Source organism: Gadus macrocephalus, chromosome 12, assembly GCF_031168955.1.
Source record: "Gadus macrocephalus chromosome 12, ASM3116895v1".
In the NCBI taxonomy this organism is placed as follows: Eukaryota; Metazoa; Chordata; class Actinopteri; order Gadiformes; family Gadidae; genus Gadus; species Gadus macrocephalus.
In genome coordinates this window covers 2,320,586-2,340,596 of record NC_082393.1, presented here as the reverse complement: position 1 = coordinate 2,340,596, position 20,011 = coordinate 2,320,586, and the positions used below count along the sequence as shown (strand labels likewise).

At 48.2% G+C, this 20,011-nt stretch overlaps 3 protein-coding genes and 1 long non-coding RNA gene across 6 annotated transcripts; 3 read left to right on the top strand and 1 right to left on the bottom strand.

The window, feature by feature from the left end:
* The first annotated feature begins 3,117 nt into the window (after nucleotides 1-3,117).
* ttc14 (tetratricopeptide repeat domain 14) lies at nucleotides 3,118-13,012 on the top strand. Of its 3 annotated transcripts, none has more exons than XM_060067710.1 (15): nucleotides 3,118-3,287; nucleotides 3,519-3,682; nucleotides 4,737-4,864; nucleotides 5,189-5,388; nucleotides 5,911-5,995; nucleotides 6,471-6,600; nucleotides 7,372-7,527; nucleotides 8,116-8,187; nucleotides 8,490-8,609; nucleotides 8,816-8,938; nucleotides 9,413-9,530; nucleotides 10,740-10,846; nucleotides 11,141-11,820; nucleotides 11,935-11,979; nucleotides 12,154-13,012. In XM_060067710.1, the coding sequence occupies exons 2-15, from the start codon at nucleotides 3,549-3,551 to the stop codon at nucleotides 12,576-12,578; spliced, it is 2,523 nt and encodes an 840-aa protein (XP_059923693.1). In that variant the 5' UTR covers nucleotides 3,118-3,287; nucleotides 3,519-3,548; the 3' UTR covers nucleotides 12,579-13,012. The 3 variants fall into 3 exon arrangements, with proteins under 3 accessions (XP_059923693.1, XP_059923692.1, XP_059923691.1); XM_060067709.1 differs by having other exon boundaries at nucleotides 11,911-11,979; XM_060067708.1 differs by having other exon boundaries at nucleotides 11,141-11,979.
* A 122-nt stretch (nucleotides 13,013-13,134) lies between these two features.
* LOC132469715 (interferon-induced protein with tetratricopeptide repeats 1-like) lies at nucleotides 13,135-15,840 on the top strand. The gene is made up of 2 exons (XM_060067726.1): nucleotides 13,135-13,435; nucleotides 13,841-15,840. The coding sequence occupies exons 1-2, from the start codon at nucleotides 13,164-13,166 to the stop codon at nucleotides 15,189-15,191; spliced, it is 1,623 nt and encodes a 540-aa protein (XP_059923709.1). The 5' UTR covers nucleotides 13,135-13,163; the 3' UTR covers nucleotides 15,192-15,840.
* Nucleotides 15,459-16,341, bottom strand: LOC132469729 (uncharacterized). The gene is made up of 2 exons (XR_009528476.1): nucleotides 16,011-16,341; nucleotides 15,459-15,704 (listed from the first exon to the last, which is right to left on the bottom strand). It is a non-coding gene; the product is annotated as an uncharacterized LOC132469729 (long non-coding RNA).
* A 136-nt stretch (nucleotides 16,342-16,477) lies between these two features.
* Nucleotides 16,478-19,904, top strand: LOC132469716 (interferon-induced protein with tetratricopeptide repeats 2-like). Its single transcript, XM_060067727.1, has 2 exons — nucleotides 16,478-17,502; nucleotides 17,899-19,904. The coding sequence occupies exons 1-2, from the start codon at nucleotides 17,327-17,329 to the stop codon at nucleotides 19,253-19,255; spliced, it is 1,533 nt and encodes a 510-aa protein (XP_059923710.1). The 5' UTR covers nucleotides 16,478-17,326; the 3' UTR covers nucleotides 19,256-19,904.
* Nucleotides 19,905-20,011: the final 107 nt, after the last annotated feature.

The window sequence follows — 20,011 nt, the reverse complement described above, 5'->3', positions numbered from 1 at the left end:
GGATACAGTGCCGTCTGAAGTCTTCAGTTCTATAGACACGCCCCTCAGGAGAAACCAAGTGTTTAAGAATCTGCCGTGACATCAGTTACATGAGCTGGAATATCCTTCAAGATGGGGCCAGGATTCTCAGAGGAGAAAGGCCAAGAGGAAGATGTGAAGGTTCTTCCTCTCAGCCAGTGGAACACAACAACAGTCTTCATCAGAGTACCATGGAACACTTTGAAACGTTCCTGTACACACCTTGAAGCCCCAGTGAAGGTTTCCTTACGTCCTCAGCTGAAGGCCACAACTTCAGCTTGAAGAGCACACTAGTTGGAGTTCCCAGATTGGTTCTGATTTGAGGGAACCAATTGTTCAGCTAGTCCTGTACGAAACAAATAAAGTTCAGCCTGAGAAGACTTGCAACTGAGAGCAATACAAGATCCACAGGGCTCTCCATCAATCCAGCCAGGTAGGAAGAGCCACCTCATCACAGGTCTGAAGGTCACCTTGAATATCCATTGATGTCCCTTTCCATCTTCAGACTCCTTGTGGAATGCCTTTAGGTGTCCATCCTCCGTTGATCCTGATTGGTGGTCCTAGTTTGAAGTAACTGATCTGAACACGCCGCTTGCATCCTTTTACAATTGATTTGGATACTCTCCATCCTTCCCAGTACGTTGACCATTCCAATATCCCAAGCCAACCACACAGACCCCCGGATGAACGTTATCGCTGTCAAAGCAAGCAGGACGCAAACACGTAGAACCCAGGACACGCACTTCGAACCCCCTGCCAGATGGAACCAAACACACGTAGAAGCCCCTGCCAGATGGACCCAAACACACGTAGAAGCCCCTGCCAGGTATGAGTGAGACGTTTCATGCCAATTAACATTCCATCATCCAACCCCAGCTCTCCTGCCAGGACACCCAGGACAGAACAATCATTGTCTCCAGAGACTTAAATTATGTACAACATTTTTCAGTGGCGTCCCACATTCGTGATGGATCATGCTTGGTGTCTCCAATGTCTCCCAGGTTGATTCAACGTCCCTGAAGTCATGTCTTTGTAGTCCAGTGGTTTGCTGAATGAGGGGCCTTCAGAGATGCAAACGGTGCAGCTTTAGTCAGCCTGAGGACAGGAAGGAGGTCATCTGTTCAGAAGACCACCCAGTGGAGGGAGGTGGCTCTTGAGGAGCAGGATCCATCTTGGAATGGCCCCAAATAAGACCTCCTTGGAAATGAAACTGTTCCTGAGGAGTCACGATGCCTGGAGGGGACTGTTGAATGTGTTCCATGGTTCTCCGTGTCAGACTGAAGTTGTGTTTTAGTCGTTGAGATGAGGAGCCCCCTCATCTCCCCCTGGTGTTTCTCCTTCTGAATCCCCGTCTCCATCTTAAAGAACATTCCAGTCCATGTAACTGACGTCACAACGGTTTCTCAAACACTCGGTTTCCCCTGAGGGGGCGCATCGACAGACCTATAGACTTCAGACAGCTCTGTATCCCAGTATGCACCTCCGCTCACTCAGACCACACACTCATCAATAAAGATGCAGAGTTCAGGAGATTAGAATGAAAGAAGATTGAATAAATCAGAACCAAACCCATTACTCCATCTTACAACAATAACTTAAAACCTGTAACCATTTTAACAAACCATTAAAAACAACATAAACCAAACGCCTAAGTAACCCATGAACCAATAAAACATCCTTACTCAGATCAACCTTCAGCTAACGGGTTAACTCACCAGGAAGCCAAAATACATCAATGTGCCCATGAGTAATGAGAAACTAATGACTTACAGTTCGCAGTTCATCTTCATGGTTAAGTTGGGATACTCACAGAACTGCAGTTAAATATCCATGCTAGACCTTTGAAGGAAGGAACAGTTTACTCATGGTCCCCAAACTTGGGCACTGTCCCACAGCTCAACATCTACCATCTCCATTAAATCAGATAAATGAATGACAATACCAATTCAGGGCTTTTGGGATCATCCAACTTTTAAATAATGTTTAAGATAATTAACTAATCAAGCTTTCTAACATAAAATGTATACTAATTATTTGACTGTCATTAGTCAAGAGTGATTTACTTCTTACTTTGACAGGTTTGAACGTATAGTCCCTAAAATGTTAGTTTCAGATAGAATCATGATTTAAAATTTCAAATGAGTTAAATCACCACAATCTCCGATTTCCTTCACACATTGTCAGTGTTTTCAACATACAAGTCAAAGCAGCTGTGCTTTGCTACACATTTCTACTCACATCAGGTCCAGATGAGATGCTCGTCTTTACTTCAAAAAGTCTTTAAGGGATGACAAATACGTCTCAACAGAAGATTACACTCAGGTTCTGGTTTCTGTGAACACAACTACGAACCGCGTTTGGGAGACGCTGCCACTGCCAAACAGTGGAGGATACCAACGTACTGTCCGGTTCCCTCTTTAGTGAAACGCACAAGATGCAACCAATTATCTAATTAAGAAAACCACTTGGAGCGCGAGCTGCGGCAGGTGAGCCAAAGCCGGCCACACACCGGCGCCGAAGCGCCGCGGTGCGCAGTACACGCGCGTCAAAAGCCGCCCCTAGAAGCAGCGCGCTGCAGCACCGTTGTGATATGTTTCGAAATGAGCAGATCAACAAACTTAGTCGGTATAGGCTACCATAACGTCATACCAGTTGTTTTATGACTACATAAATGACCCTGAGGCCCATATTGTCCGTATTTTGTTTTGACAAAAACAAAAAAACAAAAAAACGGCTTGTTTTCTTGTTTCTGCTTGTGTCAATTATTCACAGAAAACAGACGTACCTTGCTCATAAATAATATTATAAGCAATTAATAGGACACACAAAATTATTAAAAACATTTTATATGAAGACATTCTGCCTGAACGATACCTTTTATCTACATATCCCCAGCCACTAAGAAACAAGAAACAACCAAAATAAAAATAAATAAAAAACATATGAAACATATAAATGTTGACATAAAAATGGTTAAAGATTAATTATATATTGTAAGACAGACATATTTTCTTAAGTTGTAAGGCATGACACATTTAAAATATCCCCTATATATTTTCTATTACGGCCTAGGATCGTCCAGGACATCGCTTACGTTCCTTACGGAACTATTTTGACGCGACACACATCGTGGCGCTTGTAAATGTGGCAAATGTTGCTACAACTATTGTGAATGCTGTTAGTTTTTGGGGCATTTAATACGTTTAAATGTATAGATTTGTTTTATTATTAAATGCAACGCATGGCTGATCCAAAGCAACTTCCTTGCCGTGAGTTACTGAAGTAGAACATTCAACACAAATCACGTATTAGTTACAATACGACATGTTGCTGCGTTGGCTGTATTTGGGTTTTTTATTGTTATGTTGCCACCATTTGGAATATACCTAGTATTCATCCCACCATCTATTAACAATCGCAGGTTCATCCAACTATCAAGTCTTATACATCAACTAATATTGACCTGGACACAAACATGCCTTTCCTTGGGACTGTTGTAGAATAACTTCACTGCGATCCCAGCGCCCACGATGGACCGAGATCTGCTGAGGCAATGTCTGACCCACCACGGGGAGTCCCTGTTCAACACCCTGCAGTGCGAGCAGACGGAGAACCCCGACTTCCAGGCGGTAGCCTCTGACCTGGCTAAGGCCACCTACGAGAGGTAGGGGTTCAGGCATGAGCTGTGGACGACGCGTCCTTGATAATGCATTATGATGTTGATGCATGATGCAGCGCTATTTTTTTGTTGCACTGACTTTTGTGCATCCACTATGAAAAGGTTTCCACCTGGGTTAACAATAGGGTTTAAGAGCCACTCCCCTTAAAATCGGGTTTTTGAAGTGGGTAAAGGATTTGGCTGTTTTATTAAGACTCCGTGTTCATATTTGACATTGTCAATGTCACGTTGATGTATAAGAGCCATCCCTTTTGTTCAACTTCCCCCCCCCTCTCGCTAAGTGTGTGCTGGTTCTGAAATGGGGCAGGTTGGGATCCATTGGCATGAATTATCTTTCAAACAAGTGTTTAGCAGCCCCTTCAGCGGTAGCTTTAATGATTGCAAATGTGCAATCAGTTTATTGAGATTTAGAATGGAGATTTATGGGCATTCTGACCGAGAGCCATGTTTGGTCAATTATTGTTGACAGGATTGTTGCCCTAAGTTTGTTAATGTTCAAAGTTCTCGGTGACTGCTTCTTTGCGAGGACACCTTCTTGGAGTTCTATTCATGTAGCTCCAGGAACGGAACCTTAAAGGTTGTATCAGCCATTCAAGGCCGAAACATATATTATCACATTCATCGGATCTTTCCTCACGATCCGCTAGCTGCCCGCCCCGTAAGCAGGCCGTCAAAAAAAACAAACGGTCTCTGTAGGCAGCCTATGCTCCGAGATCTTACGCAAAAACAAATGGTACCACCAACCACTCAAAACCAAAATAAATAGTATTCCAACCCATCACCAACAAGGGGTGGGTGTTGTGGGGTTTTGCGCTGCGTTCATGATGGTTTTCACTCGATGCACGAAACACGGAAGGGAGGGGAGAGCTGGCTCTGTTTGTTTGGGATCTCGCTTCAAACACCAACAGAAGTGACGTCACCCAACATCCCTGATACGACCATCAAGTCTGTTTGTATCCCCTCCATCCCTGTTCCCCTGACGGAGATCTGAGTACAGACGAAGCCCCTGACCAGTGCGTGTGTCTGTCTCCCCGTGCAGGAGGGGGGCGGGGGAGGGGTGTTCCCTCGTGGAGCAGTTTATCGCCCGGAAAGCCGACATCCTCTTCTGTCCAACGTGGCGGACCGCCGTTCCCCGTGAGGATGAGTTGGAAGACGAAGAGGCCACAGGTGAAGACGTACAGTGTTCTAATCGGAACGTAGAACCTGCTGTTTCGTAAAACTCCCTCGATCAACCGTTGCCTTTATCGGTGTGTCCTCTGTTTGTGTGTATGTAAGAGAATGTTATTGATCCTAGACTGGAAATACTGTCACAGACGCAAGTACAGGATAGTGGTCAACACAAAAAAAAAGTCTGCCTGCTAGGTTTTAGGAATCACCCCTCAGAGATAAATAAAGTTTTGACGAAAAAATAGTGTGTGTGTTTTAAGGGAGAACCCTTGTCGTCAGTACCGGGCTGGCGTGGGCGTTAATAACCAACTCTTCCGTCCCCAGAGCCGTACGCCATCATGCCCCCGGCGGAGCTGTTCATGGAGGTGCCCTTCGAGGAGCGGCGGGCCATGCTGTACCGGGACCTGGAGCGGGGGGACGCCGTGGTGGGCCGCATCAACAACATCCGGGAGTACGGCTTCTTCCTCACGCTGCTGTGCGCGGCCGGCGGCCTGAGGCGGGACATCGAGGACCTGGAGCTCTCGGTATGGCTAGTATGCGACTAGTCGCTCGTGGCTGAGGAAACCAATTCTAGGAAATCTTCGCGGGCCTTATTACGAGGGCCTTCTCAGTGGCCGCACCCCCCTCCCAAACCGCATCCAGCAGCCTAACGCTTTCACCACATGACCCCTTCCCTTCTCTCCCCTTCCTCCTTTTTACTGTTTTTACTTGTAATCGTTCTTATTAATTCATTTTATTTTGTGTTCACTCTGTAAAGCGCCTTATTTCGAAAAGCGCTATTTAAATGGTATGTATTATGAATGTATTATTGTTAAGAAAGAAAATGTGTTATTGTCCAGAAAGAACATGTAATCTGAATGCCATGCAAAGACTTTGCCTGAAACATTATTATTGGGTGCTAAAAAGACGATCATTACAACCCGATGCATGCAATCCCGATCTGTAAATAGCAAATGTTGCGGTGGGCCGCCCCCTTTGAAGAGGTCCAACAGACCCCTGTTATTAGGGTTGATTCTGTTGGGTTGACCCTTGTTTACCTCCCCCAGGCCTTGTGTCACATCAAAGAGATACCTTCCACCGGAAGCCATGACGACCCTCTCTCCTACTACCAGATAGGAGACCTGATCCGAGGTCAGTTTTCTCCTCCTGTAGCGTGTAAACAAATACAACTTCACATTGTCTTTATACATATCATACCTTTAACTAGTACTGGGCGATTAATCGAATTTTGATAGTGATTTTGATTTTAGCGTCAAACTAATATTGAGTTTTTGATATATATATTTTTTTTCATTAAATGTTTTATAGAAAGTGCAGGAACAGCTGTATACATATTTATACATTATTTTAGATTTGAACCTTTTCTATTTGACCATTTTGTGTATTTTTTTTTAAAGCGAAATTTCAAAGTTCTCTTCTTTTTGGGAGAGACATGCTGAATAAATACATCATGTTTTAAAAGTCAAAAATGATCGTGACTATGATTCCTTTCCATCATCGAGCAAGGCTAGGCTACGTGTCAGTAGCCTCAATAACAGTGTGACGGCGTTGATTAAGGGACTGCAGTGCTAACCACAGGCTGTGTCTTCTCTCTCCTGGCCTGAAGGGGGTGTGAAGGACCTTGACCGCTACCAGGAGAAGATCACGGTGTCCCTGCTACCCGCCTCCCTCGGTCCACGCCTTGCACACATCAAACTGGGCGTGGTCGCCAGGGAGGAGCTGCCCAAACACTACAGGTACCCCCCCTCTGGGCTGTGTGTGTGTGTGTGTGTGTGTGTGTGTGTGTGTGTGTGTGTGTGTGTGTGTGTGTGTGTGTGTGTGTGTGTGTGTGTGTGTGTGTGTGTGTGTGTGTGTGTGTGTGTGTGTGTGTGTGTCATCATATATTTAGTGTATCTACACTAAGAGGTTTTATCAGGGCCTCTCCTTCACTGATACATGTAGGAGGGAAGATCATACACGATACGATGCAACTTTATTAATCCTCCGTAGGAGAAATTTGCTTGTTGCAATAGACCATCAGCAGTAGAAACACACATGATAAAAATAAATGAAATGCAATAAGTACAATACAAAGTACTAATTCAAACAAAAGTAGACGCTAAGGGAAAATGCATAACGAGAAGCTAAAAGTAAAGAGAAGACAAGACGGACTATAGGGCAATAAAACATCAATGACTGAAAGACATTTGCACAGCCGAGTTTAACAAGCCAGTCAGTGCAGAGCTGATTCGTTCTCACATTGGGGCCGGTCAAAGCAAAGAAGCAGATGGAAATAAATAAAGTCTGGCTTCATGTGGAAGTCGGACTGCAGTTTGTTCCACTTGCTGCTGCGTCTTTGCTTAACCCTAGCTTGGCTATAATTAACTGTAATTGAAATATAAGCTTGCGATCCAAATGATACAGCTGGCAGACAACCAAGAGACTCAACAGGTTTTCTTGAACTCGAGATGGTCGTCCGTCGCGCTAAAACCGATGTATCACCGCCGTCTCTCTCCCTCCCTCCGCAGCCGCGGGCTCCGCGCGGCCAACGACGCTCGCGAGACGTACGAGCGGATCCTGCGCGGTTGCCACGGCTACCACAACCCCTCGGTGGTGGAGTACCTGCTGGGGAGGGCGGGGGTCAGCGACGACCGCCCCCCGTCGCTGATGAGGGGGCTGCAGAGGTAACCCGGGCGGGCGGAGTCGACGGACGCGTTCACGTGAACGGAGTCCGTTTGTGTCTGTAATCGGAGACAAAATGGGAGAGTTGTTTTGGTGTTCCCCGGGCTAGGGCGGCACGATATTGGAAAAAAAAATCGTACCGCGTACTCGTAGGATATTCTTTTGTCATTGTAGAAGGATTTGGTTGATTTTGTAGCTTTATACAGAGTCTTATGGTGGCAAATTAAATGGGAAAATAAATGTGTGTTGCCTTTTTGTAGTAAGTACCAGTTTTCGATCAACTTCGTCTTTTCTGTTACCAAAATAATGCAATGATACACATACAACTGACGTTGTTGTTCTCTTTGGTATTCAATTGGAATATGAATAGTCATTGTGATTTATTTATTTATTTTTATATCACGCTTCCAGCGATATGAATCACATGGGCGTATTGCTACCTCGATAAGAAAACGCTTAGTCGTGCAGACTTACACTGGACCCTGTCTAAGGTGTGCTGTAATCACCATGGTCCACAGCTGTTCTCCTGCGGGATACGATCTTTATTATGGTGATAGACTCATGGTTCTGCTTGCTCTGCTCGTCCACAGTAAGCATTTCCACGAGGAGGACTTTGCGACTGTGATCAGGAAGAAGCAGTCCGCCTCCTGGGCCCTGAAATGGTAACCCTCCCATTCTTCTAACCCCCTCATTGTTTCCATTTTCTTTCTCTTTGGCGCCACCTCTGGACATACTCTGTAGCTTCACAAACAGTCCCACCACCACCATGTTTGTAACATTCATAATACTGCGAGTGCAACGACTTTCATCAGTGGGCCTTATGACCAACCACCAATGTGTTACCTCATATGTGAAAGATAATGACTTTATAGGGATTAATCTACCTGAAAATCCACTTGAACTGCAATCCCTCAACCTTCCCCTGTGTCTGCGTGTTGTCTGCGTGTTGTCTGCGTGTTGTCAGCGTGCGCTCCGGCGTGGACCACTTCAAGCACGGCCGTCATGTGGAAGCCATGAACGAGTACAACAAGGCCCTGGAGATCGACACCAACAACGTGGAGGCGCTGGTCGCACGCGGAGCCCTGTGAGTACCCTGTCACACTGGGGAGGGGGAGGGGGAGGAGGAGGAGGATGAGGAGGTACTGGTGGAGCGTGGAGCTCTGTGAGCGCCACTCCTCCTCATCCACCCAGCCAGGCTGAGGTCTGGCCCCGGTACCGAGGGCGGTGTGAGGCGGAGGCCACCGGACAGACTCCATCGTGGTAAACGACAACGTCTCCTCTTATCACCAGCTACGCCAACAAAGGAGGCATGATGAAGGCCATCTCGGACTTCGAGCTGGGCCTGGAGACCTGTCCCGACCACCGCAACGCCAAGAAGTACCTGTGCCAGACCCTGGTGGAGCGGGGCAAACAGTGAGTGGCACCGAGGGGCAGACAGTGAGTGGCACCGAGGGGCAGACAGTGAGTGGCACCGAGGGGCAGACAGTGAGTGGCACCGAGGGGCAGACAGTGAGTGGCACCGAGGGGCAGACAGTGAGTGGCACGAGGGGCAGACAGTGAGTGGCACCGAGGGGCAGACAGTGAGTGGCACCGAGGGGCAGACAGTGAGTGGCACCGAGGGGCAGACAGTGAGTGGCACCGAGGGGCAGACAGTGAGTGGCACCGAGGGGCAGACAGTGAGTGGCACCGAGGGGCAGACAGTGAGTGGCACCGAGGGGCAGACAGTGAGTGGCACAGACCCTAAGGGCGAACAGTGAGTAGCACAGAGGGGCAGAAATATTAGAAGCATCGAAATATGTGGACCCAATAGGTGCGTTCATAGCTCCACGTAGCGGATTGGATCACGGAGCTGCCCCGCCCATGCTGAGGTGTGTGTTCCCTCTCCAGGCTCCAGGAGCAGGAGAAGTTTGTGACAGCCGAGGGGCTGTACCGGAGGGCGCTGTCGCTCGACGACTCGTACCCCGAAGCGCAAGCAGCCCTGCGAAGGATCACCGACACCATCCAGGTGAGTTGGCCACAACACGCGCCCACCAACGCACGCTCACACACACACACAGCCTCTTGAAGGCCTAGTGGTTCCCGTTCCCGTGACCGATCACTTGCGGTTCATTACAGGCGTGTCAAGGAAGTAAATGCAACGAGAGGTATAAGCCTTTGTTATTGTTTTACAAAGGCTGTAGTTATTTCCTTTCCTTAATGTCGACTGGCGCACCTTGTTATAAAAAAATTGCGCGTATGTGAAGAAAAATACAAAAAAACGAGCGTATATGTACAAGCCTGAAGCGACTGCGGTTTGTAAGACTGATGAAGTGTTTTGGTGTGTGTGTGTGTCTGTGTGTGTCTGTGTGACACTACCTCCTCCCTCCTCCCCCCCTCCTCCCTGGGGACTCTCTGATTCTCTGCTCCAACCTCTACCGCCTCCTGGTGACGACTGCGTGTGCGGCTGGGCTGGCGGACCATCGACTCTGCTCCGGAACGCTGCTGGGAACCACCACGACCCCGGTGCAAACGCTGACGGTTACAACTATACCCTCTGTGTGGGGAATGTTTGGGGGGCTGGGAAATATCAAACACCTGGACTGCTGCTGTGTCTGTTGGTGTTGGACACCTCTCTGTCTCTCTCTGTCTCTCTCTGTCTCTCTCTCTCTGTCTCTGTCTCTGTCTCTGTCTCTGTCTCTGTCTCTGTCTCTGTCTCTGTCTCTCTCTGTCTCTCTCTCTCTCTCTCTGTCTCTGTCTCTGTCTCTGTCTCTTCCCCCCCCCCCCCCCCCCCCCCCCCCCCCTCTGGACTCCATGCGGGTGGACCCCGCTCTCGGGATCGATCGGCTTCTGACACGGTAAAATGTTTCCTTTGCATAAGCCTATTTGTCGGCCTGGCTCTCTCTCTGTCTGTCTCTGTGTCTGTCTCTCTCTCCTTTTCTCTGTCTCTCTCACTCCTTCTCGCTGTCTCTCGCTATTCCTCTCTTTTGCTCAACTCTCTTTCTCTCTCTTGATCCTCCTCTCATTGGAATCCTCTTCCTCCTCTGAATCCTCTTTCTCCTCTGAATCATCCTCCTCCTCCTCCTCCTCTTCCCTCATATGAATGAATGAATGCACGGCCGACTGAATGTTGTGTGCGGGGAATGGCCTGGTGGTGTGGGTGTCTGTATCGCCCCTCGCGTGCGTTCGGTGGTGTACCCCTGGCCCTCGGCCCTTCTCCCCCCGTGCGCCTCCAAAGAAATCAATCCGTCTGCGAGAAGAGGCTACGGCAAAGGAGACAGAGAAAGCTAAGTCTGGAAAGACCAGTGCACAGAAATTGCGTAAGATCTTGAAAGATGAAAAGAGGTGAGTTGGCGAGCGGTTACGAGAAATGGAAGGTAACGACTACTGTTAATTCAAAAGCAATGAACACAGCACAGGTTGTATGTTTCAGAGAAAGTGTAAAAGGTGCTTGGTTTGTAATATGACGATAAAATTAATATCTGAGGTCAAGTAATGCTACATGCACATTAAACATGTATCCATATTTTGTACTCCTTTATGTAGTTTTAGTTTTTCTGTACATCTATGTTGTGAACGTGGTCACCGGACGCCTTCAGGATGAACTCTCATTCCCTGTCCTGTCATCTCCTTCTCTAGGATGAAGAAAAAACGAAAGCGGTCGTCTTCCTCCTCCTCCTCCTCCTCCTCTTCCTCAGAGCGCCCCTCCTTGTCCCCCACCTCGACCACCTCCTCGCGCCGGAGGTCCAAAAAGAGGAGGCGCAAGCGGGGGGGCTCGGAGCGGGGGAGTCAGCGCCACCGCAGGCGCTCCTCCAAGAGGAGTGAGGAGGAGGAGGAGGAAGAGGAGTACCCGGCGCCCCCCAACACCTCCGCCTCCTTCCTGTACCGGCAGGGCTTCCTGGGGTCGGGCGCTGGGCGGGGGGAGGGCGGTGAGGAGGGGGGGGAGGGCGGTGAGGAGGAGGAGGAGGAGGAGGAGGAGGTGGTGGTTGACGACAGGAGGATCTCTCAGCTCTACTCCTTGTCCGCAGCGTCGGAGGACGAAGGGTCGGAACCTCGGGGGGGCGACGGGGAGGGGAGGAGGGGGAGGAGCTTCAGCAGCCACGGTAAGGGAGGGAGGAGGAGGGGGAGGAGCTTCAGCAGCCACGGTAAGGGAGGGAGGAGGAGGAGCAGGAGAGGGAGCAGCAGTGAGAGCAGCGCGGCGAGGGGGCAGGGGAAGGCCAGGAGGAGAAGTGGAGAGGGGAGGAGGAGGAGCAGGGGGAGGAGCCGTGAAGAGGAGAGGAGCAGTGAAGAGGGGAGGGGGAGGAGCAGGGGGAGGAGCAGTGAAGAGGGGAGGAGCAGGGGGAGGAGCCGTGAAGAGGGGAGGAGGAGGAGCAGGGGCAGGAGCAGTGAAGAGGAGAGGAGCAGTGAAGAGGGGAGGGGGAGGAGCCGAGAAGAGGGGAGGGGGAGGAGCCGTGAAGAGGGGAGGAGCAGGGGGAGGAGTCGTGAAGAGGGTAGGAGCAGTGAAGAGGGGAGGAGGAGGAGCAGGGGGAGGAGCAGTGAAGAGGGGAGGGGGAGGAGCCGTGAAGAGGGGAGGAGGAGGAGCAGGGGGAGGAGCAGTGAAGAGGGGAGGAACAGGGGGAGGAGCCGTGAAGAGGGGAGGAGGCGGAGCACAGACGAGGGCAGGAAGAGGCGGAAGGCGTCCCCCTCCTCCCTCGAGTCCCAGCGCTCGCGGAAATCGACGGTGGCGGCCGAGCGGCCCCCGGCCTGTCGGAGGACCAGCTCCGGCAGCCTGGGACAGCCGGCCCCGCCCCTCGCGGCCCCGCCCCCCGCGGCCACGGCCCCGCGGAGGACCTCGCTGGACGGCGGCCGGTCCCAGAGCAGGCCGGGGAGGGGGGCGGAGCTCAGGGGAGGGGAGGGCCCCAGAGCTCCGCCCCCCTCCACCTCCACCTCCAGCAGTAACGGACAGGGGGGCGTGGCCAGACCCCCGCAGCCCGCAGGAGGGGGGGCCGGCAAGAAGGGGCTCCCTGCCAACCTGATGGACATCTTTAACAAGATCGCCAAGTTTGAGAAGGACAAAGGAGCCGGGCCGAGGAAGTAGGAGCGGCGTGATGGCGCTCCAGGCCGCGGGGCGCCTTCATGTGTCAGAGCGAGAATTACATTGAAGAGATGTGATGGGAGCCGGAAAACCAGTTACCACGGTGACATGGTGTTGACCCCTAGGTTATGGAATCCAAGCCTGGTCAAGAATCCCTTTTTGTTGTTCCTTATGTCGTAGTAATCCGTTCCGTTTATTTTTTCCATAAAAAGACGGGATTTATCGAACCTCCAAGGCCTTATTGTTCATTTTGCTTATTGACAGAGATGCTTTATTGGTGTCATGTGTTGCGTCTCTCCCTCTGCCCACCGTTACCGTCGGTTACGGGCGGAGATACTCCCAGTGGGGTGTGGAGGTTGTGTTCTTAACACTGGTACCCAAAATGCAGTGTGATTTAGATCCTTGGTCATCTATCGTTAATAAATTGTGTAATGACAGCGGGGCTGGTGTGTTTTTTTGTACAAAGGGAAAAATTGAGTGTGCAAACTATACAAAATATCCTCCATTTGTTTATTTGTGTGATATATATGTGTAGGGACAGGCCAGTGCCTCTCCGACTGATACGAGGTATTAATCCTCCATTTGTTTATGTCCTTGAGGACGAACCAAATGCCAGTCCCAGGCCGTCTGATTCATAGCCAGGGCCATATACCAAATCAAGGGAGACGCTGCTTCTCTCTGAAAATAAGCCGAAACCTATCGACACGTGTTGTCCACTGGAGAGTAGATAACACATGCCGAAATAAAGTTCCACCTTTATGTCTAACGTCACTTTATGGCCCCATACATGTTATATATTACGGATCACTGTTCAGTCTTCCTCCACAAACCACTGAGCTGTCAAGGAGAGCCGAGATGAGGTAAGAACTGGCTATTTCCACCTTAAATACAATCATTTATAATCGGTTATATCTTTGTTGTATACGAGGAATGGGTTAACCTAACAATTGTTGGTGCCTGGCACTTGTTCCTTACTGTACTGACGGAGATATATTTGTTTTTTCTTCTTACTTCTGACAAATGTACCTATTGTTAACTTTTTATATACGATATTAATTATCTTAAGTCGATTTGAACTAAAGCACCTGCTAAATATCCTAAATGTACATTTAAATGTGTTCAACATCAGCAAGATGGATTCCCAATTAAATAGGACCAAATTAAAATGTAAATATAAGTAAAAATCCTGGTTGTTCCTTATGAAGCATGACCTTAAAAATTACATCAAAAAGCTCAATCTTCTTTGTCTTTAATTGGCCCTTCAGTGCAGTTCGAAGTCCCTGGAGGGCCCGACTGGACACCTTAGAATGCCACTTCACGTGGAACCTGAACAGCCAAAGAAAGGACCTTTTCCTTCGCCGGGACATACTGGAGGACATCAGCGCCGAGGACGGCAACTTCTGGCTGGGACACATCTACAACCTGCAGGCCCACATCCACTTCCTCCTGGCCTCTGAAGAGGAGACCCCAGGCTCCACCATGAGCGACGCGCTGCGCTGCTTCGGCCAGGCGGGGGAGGCCTTCCGGCAGGTGAGGAACCCCATGGCGGACGACGGTCCCTGGCTGCTGGTCAACTACGGCAACCTGGCCTGGCTGCACTACCACCGGGAGGAGTGGTCCGAGAGCCTCGCGTACTTGGGCAAGGCGGAGGCACTGCTGCGAGAATACCCGTCTCCGATACAGGGGCAGCCCCATCAGGTGGTCCTGGCCGAGAAAGCATGGACCCTCATGAACTTCGGCCGGGACGGCAAACGCAGTGCGGTGGAGCTCTTCGGGAAAGCCATCGAGGTGCAACCAGCAGGCCCCGTTGAGTGGACCACCAGCCATGCGTTGGCCTTGGCGACGTCTTCTCCTCCATACGCCTCGTCACCAGAGCAGGAGGCGGACATCTTGGAGACCCTGAGATGCGCCGTTGAAGGCGATCCAGACAACTTGTACATTGCTGTGGTGTACCTTGGGAGACGCGCCATGACCGACAGCACAGGGATCGCAGAGCGAGCCCGTGAGCTGACCGAGGAGGTGCTGAAAAGATCCCAGACCAGCTACAGCGGGATCCGACCCTTGCTGAGAGTCTACAGAGAGCACGTGTCCCTTGATGAGGCCATCGACGTGGCGAAAGAGGCTCTAGAGAGGCATCCGACCAATCGGCACCTCAAATACAGCCTGGCAAACTGCTACAAGTGGAAGATCTTCTCAGACAGGGACAGGGACAGTCCCTTGATCGAGGACCTGAGGAGTCGAGCCATCGGTCTCTATGAGGAGCTGTGCAGCCTGTATCCTCATTCTTTCCTATTGGGGAGGATCGCCCTGGCGAGTTTATACGCACAGTCAAGGAATCCTGACAACATGGAAGCTGACAAGATATTTAGGGATTTGTTGGAAATTGATTTAGAGCCAGCCCAGCGGCAAATACTTTATAACAAATATGCAAAATTCCTCCACTTCAGCCTTCAAGACCGACGGAGGTCAATAGATTATCTCATGAAGGCAGCAGAAATACTGCATTCCTCCAGGTTTCGGAGAGAGAGCATAGACATTCTGACCCAGATTATGAATAGAAGGATGGACCGAATGTCTGGTGAAATTGAGGACTTTCTGGCCCAACTAACCTTGTAGCTTAGCACACAATAAAAAAAAATCACATGTTACATAATTAGACAAAATCCTTTATTTATTAAATATGGCACCAACTTTCGGATGTCTTTCAGTGTTGAAATCTGCCATACAATGGAAGAATGATTACAAAGCGCATATTTTGTAATCACCAAGGACTTTTTGGTGATTACAAAATAGTTTTATTTAAGACTGAAAAAAATACAATTAGGCGAATGAATATTCGTAATGCCTCTTATCTCAATTGTTTTATGTTTTTCAAAAAGTTAGATTGTCCAGAGGGAGGAGGAATGGACTGAACTGGGTGGGGATCCTCCACCTCCACTCACCATTGGCTATCGGGTCAAAGTTCCTTGCAAACGTGACACGTTATGGAATGGCATTTCCCTGTTTATTTTGAAGTCTCAATAAGAATGAAAAAAGAGACAGAACACGCTAAATTAAAATAATACGTAGAAAGACAGAATGGACTAGTCGTTTCCTCTTCGGCTCTTCTTGTGACTTTTCTTTGAACTCCTGCTATGGGAAACAGGTTGGATTTAGTAATTTAATCACGAATGTTACGATTTGGGCTTTTTGTTGATTGCTTATCAAGACATGTTATTGCTGAGAAATGAACAGCGATGAATAAACAAAAACAGTGGTATCCTGATTCTTCTGATTATTTTTTCATACATATTTATATATATATATATATATATATATATACACACACACGTGTATAAATACATACATACGCATACATACATAGATACATACATACATACATATCACAATTATTTTATGCATACAGCAAATTCAGACTGCTCAGTTTAGCCTCACTTCTCTCGATACTTTGAGTGACTGCGATGTCTGTGACTTCTGTGGTGACCTGGTGAAAACATTAAGATAAGTGACATTCGTTATATTGCAGTGTATATGGTCAAGAAGGGTTGATTCATCTGTGTCCTTAAGACATTAATACAAAGGGGGTTTCATCAAGATATTAACTTGATGAAAGCACTTGTGTATGCACCAATGTATAAAATGTGTTAAAACAATAAGGTATAATAATACTTTGTCGACCATCTAGGTCTGGTGTAACTTACAGGTACACCCAGAGTTTTGAACGCACTATATGCCTGTGGTGGCAAAATGACTTATTTTTTGTTATTCTCATGCAGTTTCAGCTAGAGTTTACTTGAGGACAACTTACGTTACTTACACCAGCTGGCTTCATGTGATAAGATAAGTTGGTGTATAGAAGTTGGCCAAGACCAAATTATTCCATATTAGACAGCTGCAGACTGAAAAGAAAACGCTAACCCCAAAATAATTCTAACAAAAGGTTTCTCAGCAGTTTTTTGTAGCATTAGGTGTTCTCAATAACATACTAAAAGTTGACCAAAGATTGACCACTAGAAAGCGTCCAAGATGGGCAGGAAGCCCTGACCCTAACTCCTTCATTATTTGACCTAGCCATGTAATCTTGGTGTCTAACCCCATGTTTACTGGGTCAATGAATCCATTGGACTAAAATGCACTGACATGATTAGAAAAAGGTCAAAAACCAGCCGGCTGTGGCTTAACTATCAGAAGATGCCGGAGACAGCCCAAGCTCTGATCAAAGCAGATCGTACAGGATCTTGGAAGATGCACTTGCGCGCAATGTTGGACTGTCTGCCAATATTTTCCGCCGCAGAGCACGGCAACTATCTGAAATCGGCATATTTCTACCTCCAAGAAATGTGCCAACTCGAAACCAGACACCCTCATGTACATGACAAGTTTTCCAGGGGTTTCCATGTGATCCGCCGCAGCAACCAGGACTGGCAGGCCTTAGCTCTGACCTTGTCCTCAAGCAGACATTGATGCGATCCTTAAAAAGCAGTGGAGGTTTGACCCATGGAAGTGGAATGACTGAGGAAATGCAAGCATTGTGGACCATGTCTACACCCATCACATCGGAATACAACAACGCCATGCAGGAATTCAATGACCTCACCAACACGAGCAGCACATAGAATCCTCAGAAGCAAGGATGAATAGAGACCACTCTGATTTAGAAAAGATCTGGGAAAAGCTTAGCATTTGCACACCATTCTCTCCAGACCCATCTCTGAGAAACATTGTAACTGGTGTTGCCAAAGAGGAGGTGAATGTGCCGAAACCTATCAACACGCGTTGTCCACTGGAGAGTAGATAACACCTGCCGAAATAAAGTTCCACCTTTATGTCTAACGTCACTTTATGGCCCCATACAAGTTATATATTACGGATCACTGTTCAGTCGTCCTCCACAAACCACTGAGCTGTCAAGGAGAGCCGAGATGAGGTAAGAACCGACTATTTTGACATTAAATACAATCATTTATAATAAGTTATATCTTTGTTGTACACAAGGAATGGGTTAACCTAACAATTGTTAGTGCTTGGCACTTGTTTCTATGAGCATCCTTACTGTACCGACAGATATATTGTTGTTTCTCATTCTTCTGACAAATATACTAATTGTTAACTTTTTTTATTCAATATTAATTATCTTTAAATCGCTTTAAATAAATGCCCTAAATGTACGTTAAAAATGTTTCAACATCAGCAAGATGGATTCACAATTAAATAGGACCAATTAAAAATGTAACCATAAATAATGCATGCCAAATAAAATCCTGGTTCCTTATGAAAGATGACCTTAAAGCTCAAACGTCTTTGTCTTCAATTGGCCCTTCAGTGCGGTTCCAAGTCCCCCGACCCTGAGGGCCCGACTGGAGACCTTCGAGTGCCACTTCACGTGGAACCTGAACAGCCAAAGAAAGGACCTTTTCCTTCTCCGGGACATACTGGAGGACATCGGCGCCGAGGACGGCAACCTCTGGCGGGGACACATCTACAACCTGCAGGCCTACGTCCACTTCCTCCTGGCCTCTGAAGAGGAGACCCCAGGCTCCACCATGAGCGACGCCCTGCGCTGCTTCGGCCAGGCGGGGGAGGCCTTCCGGCAGGTGAGGAACCCCGTGGCGGACGACGGTCCCTGGCTGCTGGTCAACTACGGCAACCTGGCCTGGCTGCACTACCACCGGGAGGAGTGGTCCGAGAGCCTCGCGTACTTGGGCAAGGCGGAGGCACTGCTGCGAGAATACCCGTCTCCGATACAGGGGCAGCCCCATCAGGTGGTCCTGGCCGAGAAAGCATGGACCCTCATGAACTTCGGCCAGGCCGGCAAACGCAGTGCGGTGGAGCTCTTCGGGAAAGCCATCGAGGTGCAACCAGCAGGCCCCGTTGAGTGGACCACCAGCCATGCGTTGGCCTTGGCGACGTCTTCTCCTCCATACACCTCGTCACCAGAGCAGGAGGCGGACATCTTGGAGACCCTGAGATGCGCCGTTGAAGGCGATCCAGACAACTTGTACATTGCTGTGGTGTACCTTGGGAGACGCGCCATGACCGACAGCACAGGGATCGCAGAGCGAGCCCGTGAGCTGACCGAGGAGGTGCTGAAAAGATCCCAGACCAGCTACAGCGGGATCCGACCCTTGCTGAGAGTCTACAGTGAGCACGTGTCCCTTGATGAGGCCATCGACGTGGCGAAAGAGGCTCTAGAGAGGCATCCGACCAATCGGCACCTCAAATACGGCCTGGCAAACTGCTACAAGTGGAAGATCTTCTCAGACAGGGACAGGGACAGTCCCTTGATCGAGGACCTGAGGAGTCGAGCCATCGGTCTCTATGAGGAGCTGTGCAGCCTGTATCCTCATTCTTTCCTATTGGGGAGGATCGCCCTGGCGAGTTTATACGCACAGTCAAGGAATCCTGACAACATGGAAGCTGACAAGATATTTAGGGATTTGTTGGAAATTGATTTAGAGCCAGCCCAGCGGCAAATACTTTATAACAAATATGCAAAATTCCTCCACTTCAGCCTTCAAGACCGACGGAGGTCAATAGATTATCTCATGAAGGCAGCAGAAATACTGCATTCCTCCAGGTTTCGGAGAGAGAGCATAGACATTCTGACCCAGATTATGAATAGAAGGATGGACCGAATGTCTGGTGAAATTGAGGACTTTCTGGCCCAACTAACCTTGTAGCTTAGCACACAATAAAAAAAAATCACATGTTACATAATTAGACAAAATCCTTTATTTATTAAATATGGCACCAACTTTCGGATGTCTTTCAGTGTTGAAATCTGCCATACAATGGAAGAATGATTACAAAGCGCATATTTTGTAATCACCAAGGACTTTTTGGTGATTACAAAATAGTTTTATTTAAGACTGAAAAAAATACAATTAGGCGAATGAATATTCGTAATGCCTCTTATCTCAATTGTTTTATGTTTTTCAAAAAGTTAGATTGTCCAGAGGGAGGAGGAATGGACTGAACTGGGTGGGGATCCTCCACCTCCACTCACCATTGGCTATCGGGTCAAAGTTCCTTGCAAACGTGACACGTTATGGAATGGCATTTCCCTGTTTATTTTGAAGTCTCAATAAGAATGAAAAAAGAGACAGAACACGCTAAATTAAAATAATACGTAGAAAGACAGAATGGACTAGTCGTTTCCTCTTCGGCTCTTCTTGTGACTTTTCTTTGAACTCCTGCTATGGGAAACAGGTTGGATTTAGTAATTTAATCACGAATGTTACGATTTGGGCTTTTTGTTGATTGCTTATCAAGACATGTTATTGCTGAGAAATGAACAGCGATGAATAAACAAAAACAGTGGTATCCTGATTCTTCTGATTATTTTTTCATACATATTTATATATATATATATATATATATATATACACACACACGTGTATAAATACATACATACGCATACATACATAGATACATAC

What these genes read in the sequence shown, in the direction of transcription:
- LOC132469715 (XM_060067726.1), top strand. Translation starts at nt 13,164, where the DNA reads ATGTCCTTGAGGACGAACCAAATGCCAGTCCCAGGCCGTCTGATTCAT. An exon ending in TCAAGGAGAGCCGAGATGAG is followed by an intron (nt 13,436 to 13,840) that starts GTAAGAACTGGC and finishes TTGGCCCTTCAG; the next exon opens with TGCAGTTCGAAGTCCCTGGA.
- LOC132469716 (XM_060067727.1), top strand. Translation starts at nt 17,327, where the DNA reads ATGTGCCGAAACCTATCAACACGCGTTGTCCACTGGAGAGTAGATAAC. An exon ending in TCAAGGAGAGCCGAGATGAG is followed by an intron (nt 17,503 to 17,898) that starts GTAAGAACCGAC and finishes TTGGCCCTTCAG; the next exon opens with TGCGGTTCCAAGTCCCCCGA.
- ttc14 (XM_060067708.1), top strand. Translation starts at nt 3,549, where the DNA reads ATGGACCGAGATCTGCTGAGGCAATGTCTGACCCACCACGGGGAGTCC. An exon ending in ATCTTGAAAGATGAAAAGAG is followed by an intron (nt 10,847 to 11,140) that starts GTGAGTTGGCGA and finishes CTCCTTCTCTAG; the next exon opens with GATGAAGAAAAAACGAAAGC. An exon ending in GGGGAGGAGCAGGGGGAGGA is followed by an intron (nt 11,980 to 12,153) that starts GTCGTGAAGAGG and finishes GGCGGAGCACAG; the next exon opens with ACGAGGGCAGGAAGAGGCGG.